A 20,342-nucleotide genomic window follows, 5' to 3' on the forward strand; every position below is an offset into this window, starting at 1 on the left:
TGCACAATGTCCAATGCTGAGTCACCAGATTCTCACGGAGCACCAGGTATGATAATGTCAGTACAGCCTATTTTTCCAAGCAGAAAACATTAGACTTAACAGAGTCACAAGGCTCCCCACAAAAAATATGAAACCTTAAGAGAATCCTTCATGAAGTGAGAAGAATTCCATGAACTTGAATTGTATTCCTCCCTGGTTTTTCTAACTTCAAAGGTTTAAAGGGATTAAACACTTTCATTCCTGCTACAGTCGGGCTCACTGAGAGTCACAGTCCTCTCTAATACATGAAATGTAAACCTGTAGAGTGCATTTAGCTTTATTACGGTGAAATTAACCCTTGGCAAAATTACATAATTTCCCCCAAAACTCCCCAGACAGTTTATATAATTCCTCCAACATTTCCCTCATGGTCTACACTTGAGCAGTTCATATAATTATAGAGAATTTATAACCAGTGGGAAGCCTGTTTTTCTCGACTTGAAAGTGTATTTTGTTAATGAGCACTAAAATAAGGACCCACAGATGAGAGAATGTTAAGCTGTTTTTATCCAAAGCAGCAGCACTGAATGTGGAGCAATTACAGTCAAGTTGCACTGTGGCTCAGTCGGTGACACAGAACCACAAGCAGTTTACAGATTTGTTAAAAAAGGACTATTGTTGACTCGGCTGACCACTTTTCATGGCAGATTTTCAGTCCTGCTTCACATGAATACACAAAATGAAACAGAGCGCTTTTTTTTTTGCACACATCATGTTATATTTTTACATTATAAAGAGTCTTTGCGTGTCGTCCCTCCGTTCACATTAACTCGACCACGTCTTGGTGATATTGAGATGACTCAGGTGATCTGTGATGCGTTTGTGTTCAGGGAATTTTACAAATTTTGCCTCCTTAATCTTGTGCCAGTTCTCAGCTCTGCGCTCGGCTGCGTGGCCGCACTCCTGCTCCGCCGTCATGTACGGCCGGCTGATCCAGTATTCGTTCTCAGCCTCGCGCTCCAGATGATTCAGCGTGTTGCGTTTCATCTGCCAGGTAATTTGTCGTGGACGCCGATGCTTTCCAATCCACTGCTTCCCAGGGATGCCTTTCCGCAACAGGGTTAGGGTGAGGAACATGGTGGCCCGTTATTTCTGAAAAAGAAAAACAGTTCAAAAGATCTGTGAGCACGGATGACAGAAATAGATGCTCAATACAGCTATTGTGTACTTGTTATATCGCCATAACAACCACACAAAAACAGTACAGAATATTTTACAGCAGAAATTTTAATTGGCAGAAAGGGTGTTATCCCTAATAAGAGCGCTAATTTGATACAGTGGTCAAACCATGCACATGTAAATCGGTCGAAAAAAAGGCTTACACTAGCTACGTTTACATGGACAATATTTCATTATTCCGACTGAAGATTTCAGGTCAACTGTTTACATGGGATTAGATTAAGAGTCTGGTGTTTACACGCAACAACAAATTTAACCAGTACGGCTGTCGGACATGCAAAAAGTAATGTTGCGTCATGTATTTCTCCTCCTCGTCTGATATTTTTGGCTCGTTTATTCGGCACCCTGTCCTGAAGATGGATATCTGTCGTAGTCTATGTTCATTTCTATGAGAGTTGGTATTAAAAAATCTCCACAATAAACCAGTTCACCTAAGAAGCTGTTATCTCTTCACGTCAAGACCGTGGGCATGTGAAGAGAGAACACAGCGAGAAAATAATCAGGTTATATTGTTTACATGGGGCAATTTCATTTTGATTGGTTTATGAAAAGGTCTAATTCTCTGCAACCGACTGAAATTTATTTTGTTTAGGCCTGCGTATTCTGATTGAGGTGTTCATATGGAGCATATCTATTCTGTTCAGGCTTTTCAACGGATTAAAATTGGAATATTAGGCTCCATGTAAATGCAGCTTTTGTGAAAAGAGCAGCCGTAAAATGGTAGATACATTTATTTAAGCACCATAATCCCTGTGAAATGGCAATCAGAATGTAATCCTTTCGGTCAGATAACATTTGTAAAATCTAGAGAAGCCACACGGCTAAATCGCTTGATTTCCGTTCCAGTAAGCTGAGGGCAAAAATGGAAATTATCCAGCTCCTATCAAGGTAATTTTCACACACAGAAGTTACATTTTTTTGTCTCAGTAACTGGTGCAGCTACATGGGATTCAGCCATCCTAAAGCTTATCGTTAACAGTTGTAACTTCCCTACTGTAACACATGAAAATGTCTTTAAAAAGCCTTTATAAGGCCATGGACACCCACACAGGTGCGTCTTGTTAACTGGCTGATTCAAAGTCTGCTTAGGTTGAATGTGAGCAGAGCTGCTTTGCAAAGTAACCAAAGTCCAAGTAAAGATGAGATCAGAGGTGTCGTGAGATGGGAAATAATGTGGGCAGGTTTGTAAGCATAAACCATGGGATCGAGAATAGCTATCTGCAAATAACAGCATGCCAATAAAATGTTTATTTGACATTTTATTGTCATTGACCTGCAGTCAAGCAGCACCTCTCCTTCTGAGTGAGAGGTGAATAGCAAGAGTCACAATTTGAGGTGAAAGTTCTTCTATGCCTATCAGATGGCAGCAGTAGATAAATGACAGGAAACGATGGAGAAAGAGAAGCAACAGACGTCCGTGACTCGATCTGCATTGCTCCAACAGCCTCAGCAGAGAAGGATACATTTATACAAAAAGAGGTGCAAATGTTGATCTGCACCTTTAAAGGGATAAAGGTTTAAGTAACTAAGATGTTGATCATATACAGTCTGCACAGTCCACACAGCTTTGAGAAGAGGTCTAATCAGCCCAGCTGAGTGAAAACACCTGTGTGGGTGGATCTTCAGTGTGGAGGGGTGTAAAGAAACCTTCCTTTAATTACCAGAAGGGAATTTGACCCATTCAATAATCTGCGGGTCAAACAAAAACGGGCTCCGTCAGCCCTGTTTTGGAAATTGTGTGTCTGGCAAGTCAGATGATATACAGTAGGTTAAATAAAAACTTCATGGAATTTAAAACAAACTGACAAGAAAGAAAAAAACAAATACAAATCTCTACCTCATGAGGATATAAATTGTATTACCACCTGCATTGAGTGGTTAACCAATTGCTGAACTTTAGCATACTGTTGCGTCATGAATTATGACGACTTTACAGCAGTGCATGACAATGACATCATGTCAACAACTTTATCGCTCCAGGGTTAGGACGGTTATTGAGTCAAAAGTGTTTCAGTGTATATTGCAATAGTTTTTCATTAACAGGGAGTTGCATGACGACATGTATTAGGAACTGCTTGCTTATTTTATGACCTGCAATTTTAATTTTTTGGGTCACTCTCAATGTGTCCTGTTCAGCCGCTGAAAGCAGCTGTTTTTATCAAAGTAAGCTCTAAAAAAAAAGACCTGTACACTACCTGTGCACCACCAAACAGCAAACAGACAAAGTAAGGACTAGCTGGTGAACATAGTGGACCATTTAGCAGCTAGAGAGCCAAATATTTACTCCAGGAGTTATTGGTGACCAACACAGAGCTTTAGGGAGCGTGAATATTAAAGTTGGATTCACCAGGTGGCTGAAAATATGACTCATAATAAATGTTTCTCCATGTCTGCTGGAGGTGTAAATGAGCCACTGTTTGCCAACAACTTCCGCAAATCAGGTTACATAGCCATAATAATGCCAGTGTTGTGTTCAGATGTTTCTCCATTGCCCCTTAAGTGACCCAAAAAAGTTATTGTACTTTAAAAGGTCAACTGTCATTGCATGGAAAACACACCTGTAGACACTAAAATAATCATAACCAAATAAGTTTGTAAGTAAGCGGGCAAATAGCAAGCACTGATAACACACTTTGACTTTCCATAGCAGGTGAAGCACAGGTGTGCATAATAATAATAATAATAATAATAATAACAATAATGGAACAGGTTCATTAAGGTGTCTGGAGCTGGTGCATAAACAATCACAGCCTTAGGTTTATTAATTACACCTGTGCTTTTCCTGCAAATTGGCAAACTGATTGAGCAGGAAGAAAATCTTGGGTTTTGCAAAAATATCATAGTATCCATTTTTCAGACAATATGCCTACATATTGTTCACTTTCAAATAAAGATGTCAGGACTGAAATAATGGACATACACTGGAGTATAGTATTGTAATTCTGTGTATCGCAATGTTACTACAGCCTCCGAAATGATCAATAAGTTGAATCAACGCCTCTCAAACATATCTAAAACTACCTATATCATTAGGTGTCAGCATTATCGTCTCCCCGTAGCAAAAGTTTAATTTTCTTTTCGTCCGAAATCTGCATATGACCCCAAAACTACTGTGATAGTGGAAGTGTTAGCAGAAGGCTAACTTGTGTTTGCTAACATTAGCCGTTAACCATGGATGTATTATTAGTTAACGTGCAATGTGCAGCTAGCTTAGCCGTAGCTGAACGTTTTCCGACCAAGGGCAGCTTAGAAAGGGCATCGTGATATTCAGCGCGGACGTGAATCTGTAAGCCATGCTTTTTATCCTTACCTCACTTCCTAACTATGACAAACGTTGCTCCCTTTTCCGACGACAAGAAAGCCCAGAATCAGAGATTTTATAATGAAAAACACCACTACAGAAATGTGAGAAGCGGCAAGGGGGTCACTGATAGTACTTCCGGGTTAACTACGGTGTAGGAGACGGCTCAAACATGCTCTAGTTCGCGTTTCTCGCACTTAGTAACTTATCATTAAAAAGTAGGGCAGATGCTTTAAAATAACTTATTCCACTCGAAATAACGTATTAAATTGGGTCTAATACGCTTCATACGTTGAACTAGGACTTCCTGTTTACATTGTTGTTGTTGTCGTTGTTGTAGGAGGAAGTTGAAATGTCGAGAATAAAGTTGAAATATAATTTTGTGAATAAAGTTGAAGTACAATTTCATGAATAAGGTCGAAATGTCTAGAAAAAAGTTGTGAGCTTAGATTAAACTGTTTATTAAATATAAGAGTATTTTATAACTGGAGTCAAACTGGACAACAGCAACAGGTTGTAAGCAGAAGCCCTCAATGCCCAGGTAACCCAGATAAGGTTGCACTGGATTACATAAACACCATTATTACCCTTCATTTACTCCTGGAGCTCAGCCTCTGCGCTCCTCCCACTCCTGGTCAGTTAAGTTCACATGTTACCCGGTGCAGTTCCTCGTTTTTCGTGAAGCCTAGTTTGTGTCCAGCTCTGTCTCTCTCTCTCTCTCAGCACAAAGTCAAAATGTTGTTTTCAGAAACCACTTGGACTTTGCTGGCTGTCTTTTTCACCTTGTTATTACTGTGAGTACTTTCTGCATCTGTTTCTGAAACAGTTGTTTTGAAGCTCATTTACTGTCCTACATGTACAACTGTTGTCATATTGATTCTGCTCGTGTAACAAGTAGGTTATAACTCTGTCTTTTGTTTTTCTTTTTGTCATATAGGTACGGTGCTTGGCCAATGAGGTTTTTAAAAAAACTGGGAGTACCTGGACCGAGACCATGGCCTTTTGTTGGCACAATGCTAAACTTCAGAAAGGTAAGGCAAACACATAAACACAACTGTTGCAACCTGCCTGGCACTCATGGCTTGACTTAAACACTAAATGTGATTAACGTTTTTATAAAACTTCCTTGCAGGGAGTAAATGTTTTTGACCGTGAATGCAAAGCAGAGTATGGAGATGTATGGGGGTGAGTTTTTGCTCCATCTACTAAAAATCCTGATTTAAGTACCAATACAAACTTTAGGTGTCATTTGAACTAATTTTTATTTTAATTGCTTATCATGACATATTGGACAGTTTTCATTTGTATTTTCTTCAGTATTTGAGCTCATATAGATGCTTTATAGAATATGGTTTAATCAGTATCTGTGATGTCATCTTTTTGTGCAGGTTGATTGATGGACGATCCGTAATGTTGATGGTGACAGACCCTGAGATCATTAAAGTGGTGATGGTGAAGGAGTGCTACTCTGTGTTTACCAACCGCAGGGTAAGAGCCTCTCCTTGTTAAAGGCTCAAGGTTAATTCATTTGTACTGAGATCTCATCATCTCTAAAACACACAAGTAGATGCACCAATGCTTGTGCAGCATTGCCACTAGACTGTAGCAGCAAAATATAAATATTAACAACAAATATTAAAAAATAATATTTGTTGTAGGATTGTAATTATTGTACTTGTGCTGTTTGCTCTACCTGTTCACAATTGTTACCTATGGCTATTTTCAAGTCTATGTTAAAAGTCACAGTGCCTTTTATCTGCAGTAACAAAAGTAGACAGATACTGAAGCCAAGCTCAGAATTGCAGCATCCTGTTTACACAGAGAGTCAGATGTGTATGGTCGAGGATTACACAGGCCACACACACTTTAGAGGCAACTGGAACAAATCAGCGTTGTTTGGATTCGGCCTGTTCTTATACTGGAACCGTTCCATCAAGTTAACCAAAACAAGAAGGACCGTGTATATTTATTTAACCTTTTTTATTTTTCATGGAAGTTTCACCGAGAGCCTCTCTTTTTTTCACACTCACATAGTTGACACTGGGAAGCTGCTCTGTACAGCCAAAGTCTGTTTGGCTGTACTGAGCAGTAAAAAGGAATATTTATTTTTCGTTTCCAAGCACAGAGTAAGATAAGAAGATTAATAGCACTTTCATGGCTTCACATGTAAATATTAAGCTACTGTTCAACCAGCGGCTGGCTAACTTACAATAGCTTAGCACAAATGCTGGGAGACAGGAAAACAGTACACCATGCTTTATTCATCAAACCTTTTCTCCCCTATCTTTCTTTCAGGATACTTTCACGATAGGAGGTATGGAAGATGCAATCACGGTGGTTAAAGATGAAAGGTGGAAAAGAATTCGGAGCACCTTGTCACCATGCTTCACCAGTGGAAGACTGAAACAGGTCAGTATCTGAGCTCACTGATCACTTCTGTTCTGCAATCTGCTTAATATAACTTCGTACAGCTATACAAATGCATTTATACATGTCTGAAGTATAATGTGTGTCTTATGTACAGTACGTTATTAACATTACACAACTTTTCTGTCTTGAAGGTTTTTCCCGTCATTGCTCGCTACGCAGACGGACTCATTAAAACACTGGAAAAGACAAATTTGAGTGAACCCGTCGATGTCAAACAGTACGTTGTCAATCTGTAATATGCCACCATATCATTACAGACAGTACATCATTACACTTAATCCATATTAGTTCCTAAAAGAAAACCACCTCTATTCTTTTGTCGTAGATTCATGGGACCCTACAGTTTGGATGTTGTGACCAGTGCATCTTTCAGTGTTCAGGCAGACTCCATAAACAATCCAGACGACCCAATTATTGTGCACATGAAGAAGATTCTTAACTTCAACTTTTTGTTTATTTTTTTCCTGTGTATGTATTCCTTTTACCTGTTACATCCTTTTATCTAGCGATGCACTATATTTATTTTTTTCTACTGATACCATTAACCTATAATTACCTGCTTCTTGTGGCTGATACCAATAACTTCATATATAATAATCTAAATTGTACATTATTGGAATGATCTATATCATGCATCCCTGATTTGATCATATTAGCTCCATGCAATTAATATTATAGTAACTAGTAACAACCCTTTGGTCTCCTTTCAGTTATGTTTCCCTTTGCTTCCCGTCTGATGAAGCTCCTGAATATTGACATAATGTCCAAAACCAGTGTTGATTATTTCTACAACATCATCAAGAGATTTAAAGACCAGCATCATGCAGATGAATCTGTAAGCATTTCATCTGTACAAGTGAAAAAAAGTTGCAGTTGTCTGTTTTCACTCAGAGTCAATTTTTCTGTCTCGATGTTGAATGTGATGTTCTGAATGTTCGATTGTGGCCGTCTAGATTCGAGGAGACTTCCTGCAGGTGATGCTTCAGAATGAGATACCAGATTCAGATATAAAGAGTGAGCAAGATCAGCCAAGTAAAGGTATGTTTTCACCACAGCACTAACTAACTAATGAGCATCTTGCAATGGTATCAGACCACACGTGATGCTCGCAACATGTTCACATTCCGACCCTCCAGTACTCAGTATTCATTACTACATATTATGAGTACTTATTAGTCATTACTGCATTATTATGAGTACTCGTGGTCATTACTACATTTTTATACAAGTAATTGGTATTCAGTACAACATTATTTTATGATTTTATGATTTTTATTTTTTATTTCTCTAAGGTTTGACTGAGCGCGAGATTCTTTCCCAGGCCTTCATTTTCATCTTTGGCGGCTATGATACCACCAGTACCACTCTCGCTCACACCCTTTACAACCTGGCCGTCAACCCTGAGGCATTGCAGACCTTGCATAAAGAAATCGACACCAACATACCGATAGATGTACAGTAATTTTGCATTTCATATGGTGCCCTTTGTAACTTTTCAATAACTGCCATCCTATAATGTTCTTATCCTTATCTGTTTATTTTTGTATTTCTTCGCCCTCTAGGCTCCAATTACATACGAGGCTCTGATGGGTCTAGAGTACCTGGACCAGGTTCTGAATGAGTCTCAGCGTATGAATCCTACTCTCCCTCGGCTTGAGAGGGTGTGCAAAAAAACTATCCAGATCAATGGCCTCACCATCCCTGAAGGAACCGCGGTTGTCATTCCTGTGCACTTGTTGCACAAGGACCCACGCTATTGGAGCTCACCTGAGCTTTTCAAACCAGAGAGGTAAACTTGCACAGTGTTGAGCTTTCACTCTTTACATTAATGAATCTATGAGCATAAACCTCCTCTTCGGCCAAGCCTAAAGGTCCCAAGAAATCAAAACAGATGTTTAAAGGTATATCATGGAGGATTTTGCTAAAACAATGTATAGACTCATTCAAATGTAATCTCTCTCAGTCATCACTTAGGACTATCAGAGTGGCGGTGTCTGTATCTGCAGAGACCCTGCCCTCTACTCGATTTTCTTATTTTTTACTTTGTTTGTGATGTTTCTGGGTGTGCACCTTGATCAGCGATGTGTGGCCTCGAGCCAATAACAGCATGAGGTTGGAACTCTATTAAAACATATGCTGCAATTACTGCCTTAAAATGCTACGTTAAATAATACTGGATACGATGGCTTTTACTCACAAACTTGTCTTCTGAGTGGTGACTTCATGATCTGAAGAGTATCTGTGTTCCCGTCTGTATGTGCAGGTTCGCTAAAGACAGCAGGGAGGAGGTGAACCCGTACGCCTACATGCCGTTTGGCCTCGGCCCTCGTAACTGCATCGGGATGCGCTACGCTCTCCTCACCATGAAGATGGTCCTTGTCCGTCTCCTGCAGAGTTACACTGTGGAGACCTGCGCAGACACCACGGTAAGAGTAACAGCAACACACACATTCATGTACATTCAGACTGTCACTACTCTGCTATTATGTCTCTGATCTTATGTTAATTTCTTTCTTTAGATTCCGCTGGAGTTTGACTGGAAGTTTCAGCCAGTAAAGCCTATAAAACTCAGTTTTGTTCCCAGACAGCAACAGTAGTCCAAGAGAGGCATCTACAAATATACCTTGATTCAGAAATTCCTATCGAACTCATTATTTTGCAGTTGTTTGTGACATTTTAAGCAAGTGTTTATACCACTGAAACTGCCGTAAACTCACCGCACTTTAGACATCTGATTTTTCTTGCAATGTCGATGAATCAAATGTGTCTTGAATGTCTAATTTTACTGTGTCTATTTGTAAAATGTAAAAACTTTTTTCTTTTTATTGTTGCACATTGTGGTCACCTCCAGTGTCTTTTGTTAAAGAAATGTATTATAAATTTGTGACAACAAAATGACTGCATGAATTCTTCACAACTATAACATTTTAAGGGACCTTAAATACACAATAAATTGATTGAAACACCCACAGTGTTTTATCTCATTTTGCATTGCCTTTCTTCTTTTTTGTAAAGTTTCTTGTATCACAACAGACATCATACCAGTCATTTTTACCCAATGTGTCGATGTGGATGATTTAAATGCAAGAGAGGAAGCTCACACATCTGTCAAATTCAGACTGCTCTCCAATGCCACCACAACTTCTAAGTCCTGTGATTTTCAGCCAGCTATGCTGAAATTTGTCCATTATATCCTGGGGAACTATGTCACTATCTGACAAAGATGAAACCTGAAACAACTGGATGGTAATTTTTTTCTCTACAATTTCTTTAAAAAAAAATTCAGTGCTGCCAAAGTTTACTTGTTGAACCTCTAGCTCATAGAGGACAGTAAGAACAAATATGATCAATACATCCAGGTATTTTAACTTTTGAGAACGGTTGCATAATCATTAGCTTCTAAAAATCTGTTATGTCAGTGAGTGCACATTTCTTCCAAAGTCTGCAATATTAAAACTCTCACAAATCTAATATTGAGCCTATTTATATATTTACATATATAACAGTAGTTGGTTGTGTTAATAAAGACATAAAAAATGGTCTAAGGCAGGAGTTCACTGGGATAATTTCATCTTTTATTCTCTTAATTTTGACTTTTTATCCCATAATAATGACATTTATCCCAAAAATAATGACTTTTTATCTTATAATTGTCCTTTAATTCCAAAATAATGACTTTTTCATCCTATTATTTTGTCTTTTAATCTCATAATTTTGTTTTTGTATCCCATAAAAATGACTTTTATCTCATAATTTTGGCTTTTTAGCCCATAATGACTTTTTATCTTGACTTTAACACTTTCTATCTCCCAATTATGACTGCACTGAAATGTTTTTATCAAGGGTAATTGGGCAGGGATTCCCAAACTTGAAATGCATTGTTTTGTTTTGTGCAGATGCAAAATTGTAAAAAGTTCCCAAATTCCCTTCATTGACTGACCTCCTGTGCAAAGTGTCACTCGCCCTGCTCAGATTATGAAAAAATATTAATAATTAGAGATGTTATATAATTGAAGAGCACTTTAACTATACAAATATATTTAAATAGGATAACTACTGTTATATATATATATATATATATATATATATATATATATATATATATATATTTAAATTCATTTTTATATATTTCTGTGCTAGAAACGTGGTGGGCCACATTGAGCCTTCTTGCAGACCAACTTTAGTCTAGCCAACAACAACACCGGGAAAAGGACGCCGCTGCGATGAGGACCCTGTTGCCCTGCTGGTGAAGGAGGACGAGGAAGCAAACACCTTTAGTTTCAGGAAACGTTATCTCTTGACCAAACTTGTCTTTGACGTACAGAAGCGTCGGTGAAGCAACAGCCTCCTTTTGTGACTGTGTCGCATCAACACTGATCACTTCCTGTTGCAGCTCCAGTCTCTGGGCTCCTCCCACTGACCACCCCTTCACTTGTTTATAAGGTCACTTGTTTTATCCTGTTTCCTCATTTTTCTGGGAGCATAGTTAGTGTCCAAGTCTCCCCGTGTCTCTCTGAAGACGGTCAAAATGTTTCTCTTTTCACTGTTTTCGGCAACCACCTGGACTCTGCTGGCTCTCCTTTTCACCCTGATATTACTGTGAGTAGTTTCTGTGTCTAAAACTCACTTTTGCGATATTTCACGTCCTTGTCAAGTCGTCACTGTTGCTGTATTATAACTAACTAACTCTCTCTCTCTCTCTCTCTCTCTCTCTCTCTCTCTCTCTCTTTAAATATATATATATATATGTAATACAGGTATGGCATTTGGCCGTATAGGTTTTTTACAAAACTGGGAATACCTGGACCAACACCTCGACCTTTTGTTGGGACATTTCTTTACATGTTGAAGGTAAGGCACATAAACAAACAACCCTTTGAGACTGGTGTGTGGAGTAGATTGATTTGATAATTGAAAATTAGAGGTGTATGGAAGCCCATTTTTACCAGTTTAAGAAAAAACAAGATGAAAACCAAGCCTGATGAAACAATATTTCAGTGGTAAGTCACAATTATGACTTAAAAAGCCTTAAAGGTGAAAATGTAATCAAAAGAGAAAGATCCTCATTGACTGATTTTCATGCCTAAACAAACTAAACAAACAAGCTCTCTGTTTTCATGACTGAATAAACAAACTGACACAATTTCATACTGTTTTACTTGGCGGACCCTGCCACCTTTCTAGCTTCAGACAGTGTTCTGGGACCTTATTTTCCTCTGAGAACAGCTTGTTTAGTCAGTCATGGAAAACAGTTTTCTTACCTCACTGTAAATATTAAAAACTACATAGTACCCCTTTGAAATATGAGATAAAAAGTCGAAATTATGATATATAAAATAGAGATAAGACAAAAAGCTAAGCGAAAATTTTTGAGTTAACCCGATAATAATGACTTTTTATCTCATAATTTAGACTTTTTATCTCATAATAAGGAAATTATATGAATGACAAGGTCTTTTTTAATCCATAGTTTCTGCTTTTTATCCATAATAATGACTAAAAAAAAAAAAAAAAAAAATGTGCTTCCATAGAGATGAGTGTTTATAAAGTCTTTATCATGTTTATATCTGATGACAATCAAAAGCTTTTTTTTTTTTTAAATGTTTTTACTGGAATATAATTCAGTAGCAGTAGCCTGCCTTGGCTTATCTATACACTTTATGAGTGTACCTGTTGGAAGCTCTGGTGACCTTTAATTGTAACACTTTTTATTATTGAATTTCTTGTAGGGATTTGTTCCTTTTGACCGGGAGTGCCAGCTCAAGTATGGGGATGTCTGGGGGTGAGTTTCATCTTTCAAGTCCTACAGGTGGCATTAATGATGGAAGAAGTACTTAGATCCGTTACTTTATCAATCAATCAATCAATCAAACTTTTATTTCTATAGCACATTTCATTCAAATCAATGTAACACAATGTGCTTTATACATAGCGACAACATGAATACAAGACAAGTGCAGAAAGTCTGTGCAATTATACAAAGAACCAGCGCATGCAGCTTTTACAAATCTTACAATATACAGAACAGACACATGCATGCGCACGCACAGACACACACATACACACACACACACACACACACACACACACACAGAAACTTAGTCATAAACTTTAGAAAAAAGGAAGGTTTTTAACCTGCTTTTAAAAATGCTCAGTGTAGGAGCGTCTCTCAGGTCCTCAGGCAGGGTGTTCCATTTACTTGGGGCATAGATACAGAAGGCAGCCTCCCCTGCTCTAGAGTTAGTACGAGGGATGGTTAAAAGACCGCTGCCGGTGGACCTGAGAGTTCTTGCTGGTTCATATCTGATGAGCATGTCTTTTATATACTGAGGTGCGAGGCCATTTAGAGCTTTATATACAAGTAGCAGAATCTTAAAATCAATTCTAGTTTTGACGGGGAGCCAATGTAGGGATCTAAGAACAGGTGTAATGTGTTCGAGCTTTTTTGTTCCAGTGAGAACGCGTGCAGCCGCATTTTGAATTAACTGTAATCGCTGTACAGCTGATTTTGGGAGGCCAGTAAATATACCATTACAGTATTCTAGTCTACTTGTTATGAATGCATGAATTAATTTTTCACAGTCTGCTTTTGACAGGAAGCCTCTTAATTTTTGAAATATTTTTGAAATGATAAAAAGTGGATTTTGTGATGTGATTGATATGGCTCTTAAAGTTTAGATCACTGTCTATGATTACACCCAGATTTCTGGCTTCACTTTTGCTCTCCAGGGACAGAGAACTGAGATGAGCTGCAATTCTCTGTCTCTGAGCCTTTGCACCAAAGATGAGTAGTTCTGTTTTATCTTTGTCAAGTTGTAAAAAGTTCTGTGACATCCACAGGTTGATGTCCTCAATACACTGAGTTAGGGAGTGAATGGGATGTAGGTCATCCGGAGATATAGATAAGTACAGTTGTGAATCATCTGCATAATTATGGTAATTTATGTTGTGTTTCTTTATAACATGTGCCAGTGGGAGCATGTAAAGATTAAATAATAATGGTCCAAGAATCGAGCCTTGGGGTACTCCACACATAACACCTACTTTGTCTGAGACAAAGTCTCCAATGGACACGAAGGACTGCCTGTCCTGTAAGTAAGTTCTGAACCAGTTTAGAACTGGGCCAGATAGGCCAACCCATTGTTCTAGTCTCTCTAATAAGATATCATGGTCAACAGTGTCAAAGGCAGCACTGAGATCCAGGAGCACAAGGACAGATAGTTTATTAGAATCTGTGTTTATATGCAGATCATTCACAACTTTGATAAGTGCTGTTTCTGTGCTATGGTGAGGTCGAAAACCAGATTGATAAAAGTCTAGTAGGCTGTTTGATGTTAGATAGTTGTTAAGCTGGAAGTAAACTGCTTTTTCAAGTATTTTGCTGAGGAATGGTAAGTTGGAGATGGGCCTATAGTTAGCAATAACTGTTGCATCAAGATTGCTCTTTTTCAGAAGTGGTGTAATAACAGCTGTTTTAAGTGCTGCAGGAAATATACCTGATTGAAGAGAGCAGTTAACAATGTTTAATACTTCATGTGCTAAGCAGCTAAAAACAGTTTTAAAGAATTTGGTAGGGAGAGGGTCCAAGCAGCAGGTGGAGGACCTGAGCTGCCCAACGATATCGTCTAGTTTTTTTTGGTCTAACAGGACAAAGTGGGACATGGTAGCAGTCATAATCCTGGAGAACTGGAGGGTAGGTTCATTTCTGGATGTTGATGCACTAATGTTCTGTCTGATAGCTATAATTTTATCGTTGAAAAATGTGGCGAATTCTTCACATTTTTCAGTGGACAGCATTTCTGATGGGGTTGTAGATGGTGGATTAATAAGTCGGTCAACAGTGGAGAAGAGCACTTTACTATTGTTGATATTTTCATTAATGATTTTAGAGAAGAAGGACTGTCTGGCCTGTTTAATTTCTTTGTTGTAATGATTGAGTCTATCCTTGTAGATTTCATGGTGAACCTGAAGTTTGGTCTTTCTCCACTTTCTCCACTTTCGTTATAAACTTTAGAATTAGAATTAATCAGTAGCAGAAAGTAAAAGTACTTCCAGTATTTATTTTTCACCACTGTATAACATACTTTAGCTTGAGGTATTTCAAAATAATGTTTATCAGTGCACCTGTTATGTCACATTGTCTTAAAATATTATCTTGACAAGTAAGATAACCTTTGAATTCTTGACCGTATTATGTAACACAAGACACAGAGGCAGGCAGGTTGAAAAGAGAAGGTTAGCTTTAATAATGAAGTCAATAAAAGGAGGATATAACCTATAAAATAAAACAGGAAATGACTAAACCAACTACCCATACAATGAGAAACAACATTTTGGGTTTATGTCAGCTATAGCCTACATAAACTATCCCCATATTTCAATGGAATGTAATAATGAAAATAATTGTAGTAATAATCAGTGTTTATTATGAAAGGATTTCTTTGCCACAGAAAGACAAAGATATTTATTTTCTTGTACGTATTGGCTAAAATTAACATCAACAAATATTTATTTCTGTATTTTGAGCTCATATGGATGCTTTATAAAATGTAGTTGTGTATCTCGTCTTTATATTGTGATGTTTTTGTATTTCTGTGCAGGTTATTTGAGGGACGAAACCCAAGTTTGATGGTGGCAGACCCTGAGATTATTAAAACGGTGTTGGTGAAGGAGTGCTACTCTGCGTTTACCAACCGCAGGGTAAGAGACTCTCCTTGCTGCATGTTTACTGACAAAGTTAAATTTGCATTGAGTGTTGTGTTTGCCTTTTTTCAAATTACACAACACTGGGAATTATGTAAGAATAACAAACTGTCAGCTGGGAGAACATTTGCAGCAACTTCCTGTTGTTTACACTCAAATCCTTTCTACCCTATCTTGACTTCATCTTGGTGAAGTCTGTCTCCAGTTTCCTTGTCATGCGGCCAATAAGTCAGAATAAGTGCAATGTGTTGTTTTTGTGTTTTTTTTAACCATATAATGCAGCGGTAATTCAAATCAAATAAAAATAATGTTCTACCCAAAGACAGGTCAGTTTATGTCCTGTACAGTGCAACTCTTCTGTACATGAATCAAAACACTCAGTGTAATTTCCTCTTAACTCTACTCATGTGCACAGGATAGCCTATTTACAGGACCTATGGACGATGCAATCACGGTGGTTAAAGATGAAAGATGGAAAAGAATTAGGAGCACTTTGTCGCCATGCTTCACCAGTGGAAGACTGAAACAGGTCAGTGTTTGAGCTCACCACTACTGCAATCTGCTTCCTGTGATTTTGTGAAACAATGCCTATACATTTATCTATGTATATATCTACAGTGCCTATTAAAAGTATTCACCCCCTTGGATATTTTCCCCTTTTATTGCTTTTATAAATTGAATCATGGTCAATATAATTGGGTTTCTTAACAAGAAGTTTACAAAAATATATTTGTATATGGAGTGAAATTGCAGTGCCCGGATGTGCAAGCCTGATTGAGACACAGACTCAGCGCTGTAACTGCAACCAAAGGTGCATCTACTAAATACTGACTTGGAGGGGGAATACTTATGCAATCAATCAACCAATCATAAAAGCAATAAAAGGTGAAAATATCCGAGGGGGTGAATACTTTTTATAGGCACTGTAGATATATACATAGATAACATCTATATTACGTCCATGTGTATTTCTCTCACAGTACATTACTAACACTACACACCTTTTTTGTAGGTTTTTCCCATCATTTCTCGCTATGCAGACCAACTCATTGAAAAACTTGGACAGACAAATTTGAGTGAACCCCTCGATGTCAAACAGTATGTTGTCAATCAGTTATACACCAGAAAATCATTACATACATCATTGTATTTAATCCATGTTGGTTCCTAAAAGAAAACTACCTTTCTTCTTTTCCGCCATAGATTCGTGGGACCCTACAGTTTGGATGTTGTGACCAGTGCGTCTTTCAGTGTTCAGGCAGACTCCATTAACAATCCAGACGACCCAATTGTTGTACATATGAAGAAGATTCTTAACATCAATTTTGGGTTGATACTTGTCATAAGTACGTACTAATTTCATGGATATCACTTCATCATATGTGCTACTTGCGATCACTAGTATGCAGATTGGGGTTAACAACTCTTTGTTCTCCTTTCAGTGTTATTACCCTTTGGTTCCCGTCTGATGGAGCTCCTGAAAATTGACTTCATGTCCAGAGACAGTCTTGATTTCTTCTACAACATCATCAAGAAATTTAAAGACCAGCACCATGCAGATGGATCTGTAAGCATTTCATCTGTACAAGTAAAAACAAGTTGCAGAGAATTAAAGGAATAGCTTTTTTGGTTTCTTGCCAAGTGTCAGATAAAAAGATTGACACCACTCCTTTGTCTGTACACTGAATATGTTAGAGAAGTTAGATAAGTACGGAAGCCCTTATGTGATGTTCTGAATGTTCGATTGTTGCCATCTAGATTCGAGGAGACTTCCTGCAGGTGATGCTTCAGAATGAGATACCAGAATCGGAGATAAAGAGTGAACAAGATCAGCCAAGTAAAGGTATGTTTTCATCGCAGTAGTTGTGATCAGTAGATGAAACTCGTCTATTGATCATTGGATCTGAAATGATTAGTTGATCAGCAGGAGCAGAAGTCGACAGCAGAAAATTATTGGCAACTGTTCTGATAATTGACTAATCATTAAAGTCACTTCCGGAGCAAAAAAAGTCAAACATTCTCTGGCAGCGTGCCTCAAATTTGAGGGTTTGCTGCTTTTTTCTGCTTTTTATATCAATATCGCAATATTGATGGGAAATTGTGACAGGCATTTTTTTTTACTTTTATAGAGGAAACGACTAGTTAATTGTCAGATTAAGTGCCAACTAAAATAATTGCCAATTCATTTTTATGTTGGATTTGACATAAGAAGAAATCATTAATTGTTTATATAACTGTCTGAAAATAAATTGTAAAATATAAAACATTCAGTAACGTGCAGCCAGTCTGATATACGACTGTCCTGCATATCTTCTAGTTTAAGAGTAAGTGTTTTAGGTGTGAAGATAAATGCCAAAATGTCTCAGGTTGTGATTTATTTTTATTGTCTTGTAGGTTTGACTGAGCACGAGATTCTTTCCCAGGCCCTCATTTTCATCTTTGGCGGCTATGAAACCACCAGTACCACTCTCACTTTCGCCCTTTACAACCTGGCCGTCAACCCTGAGGCATTGCAGACCTTGCATGAAGAAATCGATGCCAACTTCCCGAGAGATGTACAGTAATTTTGAAGTTTGTAAGTAATTTCAATGGCCTACATTATATATTTTTCTAATCCTTATCTGTTTTTTTTTTTGTTACTTGGCCTCTAGGCTCCCATTACATACGAGGTTCTGGTGGGTCTAGAGTACCTGGACCAGGTTCTTAATGAGTCTCAGCGTGTGACGCCCACTGCCCCTCGGCTTGAGAGGAAGTGCAAAAAAACTGTCCAGATCCACGGCCTCACCATCCCCGAAGGAACCATGATTGGAATTCCTGCGCACTTGTTGCACAAGGACCCGCGCTATTGGAGCTCACCTGAGCTTTTCAAACCAGAGAGGCAAGTGTAATAAATATTTTGGTCATTTAACACTATCTTCTTCTGGAGTCACACTCTTTAAGCTTTTAATGGACACTTCTCATCCAAGTTCAGTTGCTCTTGACCTGAAAAACAAGTTTGCCCCAAATAAGAAAATTATCAGGCATCTGCATTTTGGGCAGGTTCTAGACACAGGCATTTTAGGCACTGCCAAGGGCCTCCCTGCCACTAGGGAGGCCCAACATAGGGGAAAAGAACATCAACTGCCTACATTAAATAATGTTTAACATATATTTAAAAAATAATTTAATTTAGACATACTGTACATAACGTTATACGCTATATTTTTCTTACAAATACACAACTGGCCAATTGTTACAGGGATTTTTTTGTAGCAATCTCTGGCACAAGAATCTCCTTTGGGATTAGTAAAGTTCTTTAATATCTTGTGCGTCAATACCAAAATATACATAGATCATATCTAATATAAATTGATATATAATACATAAATATAAATATGAGCTAAAACACAGTATATGCCTCACTAAATTAATGATGATAGTAATAATCATGTTGGAGTTGAGTAATTTTTTTTATTACCAGCTAACGAAATGTGTGTGTAGGAGAGGGGGGCATACAGTCTGCCTAGAGTAATCTTTCCATTTAATCCGGCCCTGTCTGCACTGGAGACTCGATGGTTATGGCAATTACATGAAAAACTAATTTTCAGATAATGGTTACTTCATGATCTGAAGAGTATCTGTGTTCCCGTCTGTATGTGCAGGTTCGCTAAAGACAGCGGGGAGGAGGTGAACCCGTACGCCTACATGCCGTTTGGGCTCGGCCCTCGTAACTGCATCGGGATGCGCTACGCTATCCTCACCATGAAAATGGTCCTTGTCCGTCTCCTGCAGAGTTACACTGTGGAAACATGCAAAGACACCGTGGTAAGAGTCACAGCAACACACACATTCATGTACATTCACACTGTTGCTGCTGTGCTGTCCTATCACTGACGTTATATTAATTTCTTCCTTTAGATTCCGCTGAAGTTAGACTGGAAGTCTCAGCCAGAAAAGCCCGTAAAACTCAAGTTTGTTCCCAGACAACAACAGTAGTCCAAGAGAGGCATCTACAAATATACCTTGATTCAGAAATTCCTATCGAACTCATTATTTTGCAGTTGTTTGTGACATTTTAAGCAAGTGTTTATACTACTGAAACTGCCGTAAACTCACCGCACCTTAAACATTTTTCTTGCAATGTTGTTGAATCAAATGTGTCTTGAATGTCTAATTTTACTGTGTCTATTTGTAAAATGTAAAAAAAAAAAATCTTTTTATTGTAGCACATTGTGGTCACCTCCAGTGTCTTTTGTTAAAGAAATGTATTATAGATTTGTGACAACAAAATGACTGCATGAATTCTTCACAACTATAACATTTTAAGGGACCTGATAATACACAATAAATTGATTGAAACACCCAGTGTTTTAACTCATTTTGCATTGCCTTTCTTCTTTTTTGTAAAGTTTCTTGTATCACAACAGACATCATACCAGTCATTTTTACCCAATGTGTCGATGTGGACGATTTAAATGCAAGAAAGGAAGCTCACACATCTGTCAAATTCAGACTGCTTTCCAATGCCACCACAACTTCTAAGTCCTGTGATTTTCAGCCAGCTATGCTGAAATGTGTCCATTATATCCTGGGGAACACTTAGTTACTATGTCACTATCTGACAAAGATAAAACCTGAAACAACTGGATGGTAATTTTTTTCTTTACAATTTCTTTAAAAAAAAAATTCAGTGCTGCCAAAGTTTACTTGT

The 20,342-nt window shown here is 38.1% G+C and overlaps 2 protein-coding genes across 2 annotated transcripts; one reads left to right on the plus strand and one right to left on the minus strand.

The window, feature by feature from the left end:
- Positions 1 to 528: 528 nt before the first annotated feature.
- On the minus strand, positions 529 to 4,679 carry mrpl57 (mitochondrial ribosomal protein L57). The gene is made up of 2 exons (XM_084374977.1): positions 4,529 to 4,679; positions 529 to 1,131 (listed from the first exon to the last, which is right to left on the minus strand). The coding sequence occupies exon 2, from the start codon at positions 1,114 to 1,116 to the stop codon at positions 805 to 807; it is 312 nt and encodes a 103-aa protein (XP_084231103.1). The 5' UTR covers positions 1,117 to 1,131; positions 4,529 to 4,679; the 3' UTR covers positions 529 to 804.
- Positions 4,680 to 5,107: 428 nt separating this feature from the next.
- LOC311270201 (uncharacterized protein) lies at positions 5,108 to 20,009 on the plus strand. Its single transcript, XM_084374945.1, has 28 exons — positions 5,108 to 5,153; positions 5,243 to 5,313; positions 5,457 to 5,550; positions 5,652 to 5,704; positions 5,908 to 6,007; positions 6,815 to 6,928; positions 7,081 to 7,166; positions 7,275 to 7,417; positions 7,660 to 7,784; positions 7,903 to 7,987; positions 8,242 to 8,402; positions 8,512 to 8,738; positions 9,213 to 9,375; positions 9,469 to 9,542; positions 10,846 to 10,855; positions 11,436 to 11,548; positions 11,707 to 11,800; positions 12,679 to 12,731; positions 15,550 to 15,649; positions 16,068 to 16,181; positions 16,665 to 16,750; positions 16,856 to 16,998; positions 17,095 to 17,219; positions 17,411 to 17,495; positions 18,047 to 18,207; positions 18,304 to 18,530; positions 19,294 to 19,456; positions 19,550 to 20,009. Exons 2-28 carry the CDS (start codon positions 5,255 to 5,257, stop codon positions 19,625 to 19,627), a joined length of 3,036 nt encoding a protein of 1,011 aa, XP_084231071.1. The 5' UTR covers positions 5,108 to 5,153; positions 5,243 to 5,254; the 3' UTR covers positions 19,628 to 20,009.
- Positions 20,010 to 20,342: the final 333 nt, after the last annotated feature.

The sequence above is a fragment of the Pagrus pagrus genome (genome assembly GCF_965226575.1).
Source record: "Pagrus pagrus genome assembly, chromosome: 15".
Lineage (NCBI taxonomy): Eukaryota > Metazoa > Chordata > Actinopteri > Spariformes > Sparidae > Pagrus > Pagrus pagrus.